General features: G+C 44.8%; 2 protein-coding genes across 2 annotated transcripts in view; one reads left to right on the top strand and one right to left on the bottom strand.

Annotated features, from left to right (window-relative positions):
* TLK1 (tousled like kinase 1) overlaps nt 1-1229 on the bottom strand; it is a 309224-nt gene extending 307995 nt beyond the window's left edge. Inside the window, exon 1 of the mRNA XM_077272724.1 lies at nt 1087-1229. The gene's annotated coding sequence lies outside the window, so the exon portion shown is untranslated. The remainder of the gene's footprint in view (nt 1-1086) is intronic.
* Nucleotides 767-13597, top strand: part of DCAF17 (DDB1 and CUL4 associated factor 17) — an 80577-nt gene continuing 67746 nt past the window's right edge. Inside the window, exon 1 of the mRNA XM_077272727.1 lies at nt 767-855. Within this exon, the coding sequence (XP_077128842.1) occupies nt 846-855 (10 nt within the window). The 5' untranslated portion in view covers nt 767-845. The remainder of the gene's footprint in view (nt 856-13597) is intronic.

Here is a 13597-nt window from a genome sequence, read left to right as displayed (position 1 = left end):
AATTGTTGAGATAATTTACCCAGCTGATCCAAATAGAACAAGGAAGAATGGTATATATATATTTTATTTTTATTTTTTTTTTGCGTTTCTTTTTAACTATTGGAACTACATTCAGTGATAAGTGGAAGCTTACAAACTAGGGTATAGCGATTAGAAAAAAAAAATGAAATTTTTAACACGAATGGTAATAAATTATACGGTCCCACCAAGTGTCGCCTTTGAATAAAATGCACTAAGGGTTAAAGGCAAGTCTGCAGGAAGGAACAATGCATTCTGCAAGGTTACAGAAGATCCTCAGTGCAGCCCCTGCAAAATGAGTTTTTCCAGGACTCCACATTTAACTCTTTAATTTCTAGAGTGTAGCAACCTCATGCTTCACACCGCCATCATTACCTGGTAAGCAAAATTTACTATGTTGATCATTTTATTAAATTTTTTGGGGTAAAAAATAGTAATAATGAGTACATACATTTTAGGAATGCATATGTAATATTAATGAGAAGATCAGAATTTTGAAAGGGTTCTTTTTTTAAAAAATAAATCGCTATCACTCATACAAAAACCATTCAGATCTTAGTGCCTTGGCAAATAATACCAGGAAGAGTAGGGAGGGAAAAAAAAGAGATGAGGGCAGAACAATATTTTCAACAAAGTAATAGCATTGTGCAGAATGAAAAAAAGTGTGCAAAGGATTCTGGGTATGGTCATACATATTCATGAGTTTACATTGTGATGCGGTGAAATCAGGGACAAGCTGGGATCCTGCGCGAAGCAGGAGAATATAATGTTACAGCTGACTATCTACAATGCATAAGACCATTTAAGATACCGAGAGGCGGAATTCTATGAATCCCGGTAAGATTTGTAGAATCAGGCTACTTGTGCCAAAAATTATTGGAAACATTTATAACAAATAATAAAAAAAATCCATAAATGATATTTCAATTTTGTTCAAATTTAAGAGAAAATAAAATCTATTTTTTTTTTTTAATTCAGGCTTTTTTTGCTGAGTAATTTCCTGCCATATTCACGTAAGACTTAGTTTAATAAGACCACAGGAATCTATAGAAATATATTCCAACATACCTTCTCTGAAGCCAGAAGATACAAAGCATTTTTTTTTCCTGCAGATCCGTTGGGAGGTGACAGCCGTAGGGAGCTCTATGTTTGTGAACAGGCAGCCAGGGAATGCTTAATCCACTGTCTGATTTCCTTGAAAATCTCAGTCTGTGGGTGACATAAGATGGGCTACATTATACATATCAACACTCTCTTGTTCTATGCGTCTGGATTTTTACATTGCACACAGGAAAGAAAAATTTAAAGTGAAACCTGCCACATTAAGTTTAGTTTCAATATCATTACTGATGTTACATGTTATTTTTTTTTATAGTGGAAAATTTTAACAAAAAAAGCATTAAAATATAATAGAAATGTGCACCAGGTGGAGACTTTTTAGCATCTTGAAACCAGTCCAAATAACATGAATGTATCACTTATATTTCTTTACTAATTGGAAACAGATGATTGCCATTTTATTTCTAAGCTTTTTTTTTTTTATTTTACAATGCTAGAACTTTTACATATAGATACATATATAGAGATAAGCTTGACATCAGCAAAATGAACATTGGTGGAGATTGTTCTTTGAATTCTATGGTAGAGTTTTCTAGACATGCTCTGTGACCTGTGCAGGAGACATTGTGCAGAGAAGGGGAAGGAGTTGATTAGTGACCCTCACCTATTGTGAAGATTTTTAAGTGAAACCTGCAACAATAAGTTAAGTTTCTGTAAAATAGATATCATTAGTAATGTTATGTTTAATCTGTTTTTTATTGAAAAGAGCTTCAAAACAAACAAGGAACAAAGGATTCAACAATACATAAAAAGTATTGAGTACAAAAGTAAATCTCATATACAACTGTATATCAAGACCTGTAACAAACAAGTCCCGAAATAGTATAACTTTCAGGTCAAAATCATTTTCAATCAAGTCCAACAAGATCTGAAAAGAAAACAAAAAATCCATGGCGGATGTAGGTATCCACTATCCAGGGAGACTGTAGGACCTTTGGTGATACATATGAGGTATCCTCTGAAAGAGAGCGACCCAAACAAGAGGAACTAGGTCACTCCAAGTAATAATGGTATAAAGACGAACGGAAAGAATGAGACTAAGAAGAGGAATATGGGGGAGGAGAGAGGAAGAAAAAAAAAGGGGGGAGGGGGAGGAACCATGGAGTCTGATATAGAAGGGGGCAACTTGCACCCCTATAATGACATCCATCTAACCCGTATTGTTCAATCTATCTTCCTTATGGCTTAGAAAAGCAGGGCCGGCGTTAGGGGCAGGCAGACCAGGCAGCTGCCTGGGGCCCCCACTCCCCCAGGGGCCCCCAGCTAGCGGCAAATCACGCAGCCGCTATGGGGCCCCGGGCCCCTGTGAGGCTGGGGGCCCGCCTGCCGCCAGCGCTGACTCCCCCGCCGCATTGAACTGTACCGGCATCTGCCGGTACAGTTCAAAGCAATGATGGAGGAGAGAGCGTCACCTGACGCCCCCTCTCCCATCATTCCCCGCTCTGCCTCTGACACAGCGGGTGCGCGCGCACTCACTGTGTCCCAGGCAGAGCAGCTGCAGCCGCCGACACAGGAGCAGCGCGGGCACGTGTGGAGAGGTGAGGAGCTTGTGTTTTTTTTTTTTCTTTTTACTGGACGGGGAGAGGAGAGGGGAGGAGGGGAGAGGAGAGGAGAGGGGGGGGATGTGAGCTGTGGTGTACACCACTGGGGGCTGTGCTGTATACTACTGGGGGCTCTGCTGTATACCCCTGGGGGCACTGCTGTACACCACTGGGGGCTGTGCTGTATACTACTGGGGGCTCTGCTGTATACCCCTGGGGGCACTGCTGTACACCACTGGGGGCTGTGCTGTATACTACTGGGGGCTCTGCTGTATACCCCTGGGGGCACTGCTGTACACCACTGGGGGCTGTGCTGTATACTACTGGGGGCTCTGCTGTATACCCCTGGGGGCTCTGCTGTATACCCCTGGGGGCTCTGCTGTATACCACTGGGGGCTGTGCTGTATACCCCTGGGGGCTCTGCTGTATACCCCTGGGGGCTCTGCTGTATACCCCTGGGGGCTCTGCTGTATACCCCTGGGGCTCTGCTGTATACCCCTGGGGGCTCTGCTGTATATTACTGGGGGCTCTGCTGTATATTACTGGGGGCTGTGCTGTATACTACTGGGGGCTCTGCTGTATACCCCTGGGGGCTCTGCTGTATACCCCTGGGGGCTCTGCTGTATATTACTGGGGGCTCTGCTGTATATTACTGGGGGCTGTGCTGTATACCCCTGGGGGCTCTGCTGTATACCCCTGGGGGCTCTGCTGTATACCCCTGTGGGCTCTGCTGTATATTACTGGGGGCTCTGCTGTATATTACTGGGGGCTGTGCTGTATACTACTGGGGGCTCTGCTGTATACCCCTGGGGGCTCTGCTGTATACCCCTGGGGGCTCTGCTGTATACCCCTGGGGGCTCTGCTGTATATTACTGGGGGCTCTGCTGTATATTACTGGGGGCTGTGCTGTATACTACTGGGGGCTCTGCTGTATACCCCTGGGGGCTCTGCTGTATACCCCTGGGGGCTCTGCTGTATACCCCTGGGGGCTCTGCTGTATACCCCTGGGGGCTCTGCTGTATATTACTGGGGGCTCTGCTGTATATTACTGGGGGCTGTGCTGTATACTACTGGGGGCTCTGCTGTATACCCCTGGGGGCTCTGCTGTATACCCCTGGGGGCTCTGCTGTATACCCCTGTGGGCTCTGCTGTATACCCCTGTGGGCTCTGCTGTATACCCCTGTGGGCTCTGCTGTATATCCCTGTGGGCTCTGCTGTATACTACTGTGGGCTCTGCTGTATACTATATGGAGGACTATGGCGTGTGCATTTTAATATATGGAGGACTATGAAGAGTGTATTATACTATATGGAGGACTGTGGAGCACATTATATTATATGGAGGACTATGGGGTGTATTTTACTAAACAAGTAAAATGCTGCATATTCATTGGGTGATTGGATTGTTTATGCCGGAATAAAAATCATTGTTCTCAGCAGCACATCACCCTATGTAAACTGTAGATGTGCTGCTGATAACATGATACTGTATGGTGATCTGTTAGTGATCTATTAGTGATGGTTCTGTCCCATCATTCTTTCTCAGATGGTGGAAAGAGGCCGGGAAACAAGCGTCCAACGACTTCAGTATTGTCGATCACACTCGTTTAGCGGCCTGAGATCAGCGCAGGTAAATACAACCGAAATGCTTCTGTGTGATGTGCAATATGTTAGCATTTGGGGCCCCATTTTAAACTTTGCCTAGGGCCCCACTTTGCCTAAAACCGGCCCTGTAGAAAAGAGGGATTGAAAGTCCTGAGAGTCCATAAACAAATCATTAGTAATGTTACATGTTATATTTTCTATAGTAGAACATTTTAAGAAAAAAAAATATATATAATAGAAATTTGTATCAGATGGAGACTTTTTAACATCTTGAAACCAGTTCAAATAAAATGAAGGTATGACCCACATTTCTTTACTAATAGAAAACAGATCAGGGCCATTTTATTTCTAAGCTGCTTTTTATTACCCAATGGTAGAATTTTTACAATTTTTACATACAGATACATACATGGAGATATGCTTGACATCAGCAAAATTAATTATTTTAATACTACAGTAGATTTTTCTAGGCATGCTCTGTGACCTGTGCAGAGGACATTGTGCAGAGAAGGGGAATTAGTTGTGTAGTGACCCTCACCTACTGTGAAAAATTTACAGTGAAAGCTGCCACAATAAGTTTAATTTATGTGATATGGATATCATTAGTAATGTTACATGTTATTTTTTTTGTATACACTGTGTGAAGAATTATTAGGCAAGTTGTATTTTAGAGGATTATTTTTATTATTGATCAACAACTATGTTCTCAATCAACCCAAAAGACTCATAAATATCAAAGCTTAATATTTTTGGAAGTTGGAGTGTTTTTTTTTTTTAGATTTGGCTATCTTAGGAGGATATCTGTTTGTGCAGGTAACTATTACTGTGCAGAATTATTAGGCAACTTAATAAAAACCAAATATATTCCCATCTCACTTGTTTGTTTTCACCAGGTAAACCAATATAACTGCACAAAATTTAGAAATAAACATTTCTGACATGCAAAAACAAAACTCAAAAAAATTAGTGCCCAATATAGCCCCCTTTATGATGACACTCAGCAGCCTCCATCCATAGATTCTGTCAGTTGATTGATCTGTTTACGACCAACATTGCGTGCAGCAGCCACCACAGCCTCCCAGACACTGTTCCGAGAGGTGGACTGTTCTCCCTCCCTGTAGATCTCACATTTTATGAGGGACCACAGGTTCTCTATGGGGTTCAGATCAGGTGAACAAGGGGGCCATTATGTCATTATTTTTTCTTCTTTGAGACCTTTACTGGCCAGCCACGCTGTGGAGTAGTTGGAGGCATGTGATGGAGCATTGTCCTGCATGAAAATCATGTTTTTCTTGAACGATACCGACTTCTTCCTGTACCAATGCTTGAAGAAGTTGTCTTCCAGAAACTGGCAGTAGGTCTGGGAGTTGAGCTTCACTCCATCCTCAACCCGAAAAGGTCCCACAAGTTCATCTTTGATGATACCAGCCCATACCAGTACCCCACCTCCACCTTGCTGGCCTCTGAGTCGGAGTGGAGCTCTCTGCCCTTTACTGATCCAGCCTCTGGCCCATCCATCTGGCCCATCAAGAGTCACTCTCATTTCATCAGTCCATAAAACCTTTGAAAAGTCAGTCTTAAGATATTTCTTGGCCCAGTCTTGACGTTTTATCTTATTATTTCTTGTTCAAAGGTGGTCGTTTTTCCGCCTTCCTTACATTGGCCATGTCCCTGAGTATCGCACACCTTGTGCTTTTTGTTACTCCAGTAACGTTGCAACTCTGAAATATGGCAAATCTGGTGGCAAATGGCATCTTGGCAGCTTCACGCTTGATTTTCCTCAATTCATGGGCAGTTATTTTGCGCCTTTTTTGCCCAACACGCTTCTTGCGACCCTGTTGGCTATTTGCCATGAAAAGCTTGATTGTTCGGTGATCACGCTTCAAAAGTTTGGCAATTTCAACACTGCTGCATCCCTCTGCAAGACATCTCACAATTTTGGACTTTTCAGAGCCCTTCAAATCTCTCTTCTGACCCATTTTGCCAAAGGAAAGGAAGTTGCCTAATAATTAAGCACACCTTATATTGGGTTTAGATATCATTAGACAACACCCCTCCTCATTACAGAGATGCACATCACCTGATTTACTTAATTGGTAGTTGGCTCTCAAGCCTGAACAGCTTGGAGTAGGACAACATGTATAAAAAGTATCGTGTGATCAAAATACAACTTGCCTAATAATTCTGCACACAGTGTAGTGGATTATTTTAAGAAAAATAGAAAAAAAACATTAAATTGTATAAAAAATGTGCACTGGTGGAGACTTTTTAATATCTTGAAACCAGTTAAAAGAAAATGAATTGATCACCTATATTTCTTTACTAATTAAAACAAGATCATTGCTATTTTATTTCTTGTTTTGTTTTTTGTTTTTCCAGTGGCAAAATGTTTACATACAGATACATATATGCAGATATGCTTGACATCAGCAAAATGAACCTTAGCTGCAGATTGTTCTTTGAATTCTATGGTAACGTTTTCTAGGCATGATCTGTGACCTGTGCAGGGAAGAGGAATTATGTGAAATATGTTACGTTGTAATCTTGTTTGTGATGTTGTGAGATGATTAGGCTTCTTTCACACTTCAGTTGTTTGGCGTCAGTCAGGTCCGACATCGTGACGGATCAACGGATCCGGCACAATTGTTAAAAAAACGGTACCAACGGATCCGTTTTTGTGACGGATTAGTTACACTGATCCGTCACAAAAACGGATCCGTTGGAACCGTTGCGACAGTTTTTGCATCCGTTGGATCCGTTTTTGACGGATCCGTTTTTTAAAAAGGGAGGATCTCAATGTGATTGGCTACTGGAAACTACTGGAAAACTATATATACTGTGTATTTACACCACATCTTTGAAAGGTTGTAGAGAAAGTGGCAAAGATGGAAGGAGTACTGGCGAACATTATGAAGATCTGTGCGGATTTTACTTTTGAGGCAAATCGGTTGGCAGTCATCGTTCGAGACAAGGAGGAAGAAAGAATGCGCATCCTGAGGCAGCGGCGGAAGAGAAGGCTGTGGATCCATCCCATCATAGCCCAACGCATGACCCGTGGTGTTTTTTCCACACTTTACATTGAACTAAGGGAAAACCCTCAGAAGTTCTTCAACTATGTGAGGATGAAAGCCGAAAACTTCGAAATTTTATTGGGCCATGTTGAAGACTCTATACGGAGACGAGACACCCAGATGCACTTCTCCATATCACCAGCAGAGCGTCTCATGGTGACTATTCGGTAAGTTGTTTTTTTTTAATGATTCTCATTCATCAGACTTATAACTGTAATGTTTTTTTTTTTTAAGTTTTTATTAATTATTGTCTTATCCTTTTGTTAACAGATTCCTTACAACTGGAGAGTTGTTCTCATCCCTACATTTTCAGTTTAGGCTTGGGATATCCACCATCTCAGGGATCATCAGAGATACCTGCCGGGCATTGTGGGAGTGCCTACAAGCAGAATACATTCCGGAGCCATCACAGGAGAGGTGGCTGGAGATTGCACAAAATTTTCAACAAATATGCCAGTTCCCAAATTGTGTCGGAGCAGTAGATGGGAAGCATATAAGGATCGTCAAACCTTCTGGCTCTGGATCAGAATTCTACAATTATAAGAAGTACTTCTCTATTGTATTGATGGCCATAGCCGACGCACACTGCAAGTTCATCGCTGTGGATATCGGTGCGTATGGACGCGCAAATGACTCACAGATTTTTAAAACTTCACCAATGGGGCATCGGTTGTATGGAGAGACATTTGACTTTCCGCCCCCTAGACCTCTCCCTGGAACCACCGGTCCACCATTACCATTTGTTTGCGTTGGAGATGATGCCTTCCAGCTTTCCCCACATTTGCTGAAACCCTTTGGAAGTAGTGGACTGACCCAGAGGAAGAAAATTTTTAATTACCGCTTAACCAGAGCACGAAGAGTAGTGGAATGTGCTTTTGGCATCTTAACTGCTAAATGGAGAATACTACTAACTGCAATTAAACTGCAGACTGAAACTGTCGATGATGTGGTGAAGGCTTGCGTGGTACTTCACAATTTTGTTATATCAAAAGAACATGTTTCCCTGGAGGATAATGTGTCAGAAAGCACCTTGCGGGATTACCACAACACAACTTTCCGCAGTCCAGTAGCAGTCTCCAGAATGCGGGACAATTTTGCAGACTACTTCATGTCTCCTCCAGGATCTGTTGACTGGCAGTATGAAATGGTGTAAAAAAAAAAATTTTCACACTTGTAAAATACCATTTTTTTGTTTGGTTACAAAACCTTTGTACTTTACAATTGCATAACCTATACCATAACCTTGGTGGTTTTAATACAGTTTTTTTTTTTTTAAAGAGAGACAATGAAATTGTTTTTAAACCACAAAAAGTTTTATTTATTTACAATTTTTTAAAGGTTTTCATAATTTGGGGTGGAGATAGTAGCGGAGGGGCTGTCAGGGCGGGCCACGTCGATAGGGGGGGACATGACATCACGGGGAGGAACAGAAGTGGAATGGGTGGTGAAAACATGAGGTTGGGCAGGGGAGTTGAGGTACAGATGTGGTTTGTGGGAGGTATGGTGAAGGTGTTGGTGGGATTGGGAAAGGTGACGTTAAAGGGGAAGAATGGAAAGGGGAAGGTAGGAACTGGGAAATACTGAGGGGGGAAGGAAGGTATGGCGAAGGAGTAGAAGTAGGATGGACGGGAGGAGGATGGACGGGAGGAGGACGGACGGGAGGATAGACGGCGACTTGAGAGGGGAAAGGTGTTGAAACATGAAGGGTGGGTGGAGGGGCTTGGGACATCGCCTGCACTAGAGCAGTGTCAGGAGTTAGATTTTCCATGTGCCTGAGGACCGACTGAAAAAAACAGTGTCTTGGTGACTGGTTTGCATCTGATTGCATCCTATCCAGACGACTGCTGAGTTCCAGTATGCTTTTGTTAAGCATACTGTACCCAGCAGATGTTTGCTCACCCAAAAGTTTGATGGCATTCTGGAAGGCTGCATTCAGATGCAAAAACTCAGGCGCATAGCTCCTTTCCTGACCTCTCTGGCACTGCCGTCCTGACCCCAAAGGTGGTCTAGATGTTGCGGCAGTGTCAGAGGGGTGGGGTAAAGGGAACTCTAACTCATCACCTGCAGCTTCAAGTGACGAAGTCCGCCCTGCTGCTCCAGCGCTGGTGGATGGGGCCGAGGGATCACACAAAAGGGAAGGTACAGACATAGAGGGGTCGACGTGGTCCCCAGTGGCGGACCCCTGAGAGATCGCTCCAGAGGGGTGCAACTCTGATGCAGGCTCCCGAGTGCTGCAGACAGTACTGTAAAAGAAGAAAAAAAAAAATTAGTATCTTGATATTACAATTGCCCTTGCTGCCCCCAAAAATTGAAGGTTACACATTTTAACAGTTTGACTGAAAACATGTGGTGTTGAATATTTACCTTCTGCTCAGCAGCGTCGACCGGAGGAACGACAGGGCTCTCGCATATTTGTATCTGCTCCTGCGTCCTCTAGATCCACTCGGGGCCTGCATCTCCTTGTTGTACTCCCTCTTGAAGCGATCCCTGAGTGACCGCCACCGCACGATAACCCTGTTACCTGGAAAGAGAAAGCAAAAATTGGTTACTATACAACACATAAAATCATGCTAACACAAGTTAATGAAGTGTGAATACTTACGCGCTAGATTCTGGGCCCCAGCTTCGAGTTCCTCCCAGTTATCAATAACAACACTGCACACTAACTCCCATAGCCGTCGGGTGACAAACTGGTCAGCATGGCGGCGGTCCGACATGTTCCATAACGGCTCCCGACTTTGGACCGCTTGGATGAGGGTGTCCACATCTATCCCCTCCTCTTCCTCATCCTGTTCGGGAGCACGCTGTGAAGCCTTAACAAAAAAATAAGAATAAAAAGGGAAAGATTATACCACATACATTTTACAGTTTGCTAAACACCAAACCAAAAAAGGAACTTACTCTTCGGTGACCGCCGCGACTAGCATTCTGACGACTATGGGAGGTGCTCTGAGGAACTGTACGTCGAGCCCCGGATTGTGAAGACTAATAAAAAAAAAAAATTAATAAAAAAAATTATGTGCTTGGATGGAGGCATATGTACTGTGTGTGGGCTGTGCTGAATGTTTGTGTTGGGTGTAGAGTGTTTTATGTGAGGATCTGTCTCTGCAAAACTTACACTATGCGCTCCCGCTCCTCTCATTTCTCCACCCTGCCCGTCTCCTTCTGGAAGCCCCTCTGCTTCAGCTTCCTGTGGAAACAGAATAAATAATTTATTAAAAATTGTAATAATTATTAAATTAATTATAAATAAATAAAAAAATTATGAAGAAAAAAAAAAAACCTCAGGTGGTTGACGATGTGAGGGGGGGCTCTCAGAAGAAGACATTATGGTCTGTTTTCTGCCTGTGTCTGTCTTGGGTGCCTCTTGGTCCCTAGAATCTGCAAGTATAAAGAGAGTTCTAAGCTACTATACAAAAGAGTAGACGCAGCTCTTCGGGACTTTATACTTACATCTGTTTTCAAAACTTTGGGGCCTGCTTGCGTCTGTCTTGGGTGCCTCTTGGTCCCTAGAATCTGCAAGTATAAAGAGAGTTCTAAGCTACTATACTATACTATACTATACCATACGCCTGCCTGCGTGTATCTTGGGTTCCTTGCTTGGTACCACTAAAATCTTCCAAATTAAAGACAGTTTTAATTAGAATGATTATGTATTGGTATGCCAAATTACATTTCACCCCCTCCAAAAAAAAATAAATAAATTTGTAACCACACCTAAAAAAAAAAAAAAAAAAATGTTAACTTGATATGCTTGAAGTACAAGCTGCAAAACCCTCCACCTCCTGTTTCCCCCCCAAATTCCTTGAAAGAAACACCAAAACTACCGTATATACTCGAGTATAAGCCGACCCGAGTATAAGCCGACCCCCCTAATTTTGCCACAAAAAACTGGGAAAACTTGTTGACTCGAGTATAAGCCTAGAGTGGAAAATGCAGCAGCTACCGGTGAATTTCAAAAATAAAAATAGATGCTCCATACCATTGATTATTGCCCCATATATTATCCATATATAGCTGTGCCATATAGAATGCTCTGCACCGTTCATTATGGCCCCATAGATGCTCCATATAAAGCTGTGCCCCATATACAATGCTCTGCACCTGTCATGCTCGCGCCCAGACTGGTTGGCGCGGGCGTGCGGGGGAGTGGCCCCACTGGACCACAGACCAAACCTCCCTGGAAGGGGCGTAACTAAGTAGCTTCCTAGGTGTTCGCTGGAGCCTCTGATGGTGAGGTCAGACTTGTGCAATAGGAAGCTACCACTCCAGGGTGGAGTCTGGTTGTGGCTGCTGATCCCACCGGGGAGCGGATCATAGACAAGCAAGCGGGCACGGCTGGCACATAGGCAGGCAGACGGGTACAACAGGAACACTGTCAGGCAGGCGGGCACGGCTGGCTCTCTGGCAGGACTGGTGGACAAGACTGGTACACTGGAAGAACCGGTAGGGACCGGTCTGCAGGCAGGTATGTAGAACGGGTAAGAACCTGTTCAGACACGAGGACCTAGGAACAAGTAGATAAAGACCGCAAGAGCGGATGCAGAGCGAAAGCACAGGAGCTAGAGCCAAGAACAGAAATGCAGGAGGCGGAGCCAAGAGCTGGAGGCGGAGCCAAGTGCAGACAGGCAGGAGGCGGAGCCAAGAGCTGGCGGCGGAGCCAAGTGCAGGAGAAGTAGAACCGCAAAGAGCGGAGCCAGGTAGAACCGCAAGGAGCGGAGCCAGGTAGAACCGCAAGGAGCGGAGCCAGGTAGAACCGCAAGGAGCGGAGCCAGGTAGAACCGCAAGGAGCGGAGAGGTGCTGCGGGAGGGGTCTCTGCAGCAAAGCTGAGCAGAGCCACAAAGAATGTGGAGAGAAGCTGCAGCAAGGGATAACTGCAACAGCAGAAGATAAGCTGAGTAGAAAGGAGCAGAAACGCAGAAGTGAGGAGCAGAGGTAAAGTAACAAAGGTTCAGAGCAGGCAGAGCTGCAAGAGTGCGGAGTGAAAGCAGACTGAGAATACAAGGAAAGACAACAGGGAAGGAAGCCAAAGACTAGGAGACAGAGATAAGACTAAGTACAGACAAGGCAATGGAACAAGACACAAGGACAAAGACACTGGGACCAGGATATACTGCCTCCTGGTGGGCGGAACAACAAGACCAAGGAAATAACACAGAGAATCCTCCAGAGAGGGAGTAACTCAGAGAAAGGCCAGGCAAACTCAGAAACAAGACACTAACTGAGCTAACACATTGCACAGGCCCAGACCACTGGGTGGAGCTGAACTAAATACTGGAGGTCTCCTGGCAATTAGTCAGGAACAGATTGGACAGATGCACCTGATTCCTATAAGAACCAGAGAGTTCAGGCGCCGCCCCTCTATACACAGAACCATGAAGCATGCAGAGAGCAGAGACACAGAACAAGGAGCTGGCAAGAAACAGAAACCACATCATGACCTGGAGCAGTGGGTAAGATAGTGTGAGAGATGTGAGGCCATGCCGTGATGCCAGCAGAGTTGTTACAGCACCGTTCATTATGGCCCTATAGATGCTCCATATAAAGCTGTGCCCTATATGCTCTGCACCGTTCAGTTTGGCCCCATAGATGCTCCACATAAATCTGTGCCATGTATAACGCTGCTGCTGCTGCTGCAATAAAAAAAACAAAACACATACTCACCTCTCTTGCTTGCAGCTCCCCAGCGTCCGATCCCGGCGTCTCTCCGCACTGACTGATCAGGCAGAGGGCGCCGCGCACACTATATGCGTCATCGCGCCCTCTGACCTGCACAGTCAGAGCGGAGAGACGCCGGGAAGACAGAGCGGCGCCCGGCGTGTGGATCGTGGACAGGTAAATATGTGATACTTACCTGCTCCCGGCGTCCCGCTCCTTCCCCCGGACAGCTGGTCTCCGGGTGCCGCAGCCTCTTCCTCTATCAGCGGTCACCGACACCGCTGATTAGAGAAATGAATATTCATTTCTCTAATGAGCGGTCCCACGTGACCGCTGTACAGGGGAAGAGCTGCGGCACCCGAAGACAGTGTGACGGGCAGGGGGAGCGTCAGGATCGCCGGGACTAGGTGAGTATGCCTCAGCGCCCTCTCCCCCTCACCCGCCGACCCTGCCACAGACCGTGACTCGAGTATAAGCCGAGAGGGGCACTTTCAGCCCAAAAATTTGGGCTGAAAATCTCGGCTTATACTCGAGTATATACGGTACTTCAATCTTGATATGCGGCATGCGCATGTTGGTAAACC

The sequence above is a fragment of the Ranitomeya variabilis genome, chromosome 7, assembly GCF_051348905.1.
Source record: "Ranitomeya variabilis isolate aRanVar5 chromosome 7, aRanVar5.hap1, whole genome shotgun sequence".
NCBI lineage: Eukaryota > Metazoa > Chordata > Amphibia > Anura > Dendrobatidae > Ranitomeya > Ranitomeya variabilis.
Note: the sequence above shows the minus strand (reverse complement) of the source record. Positions and strands in the feature narration are given on the sequence as shown.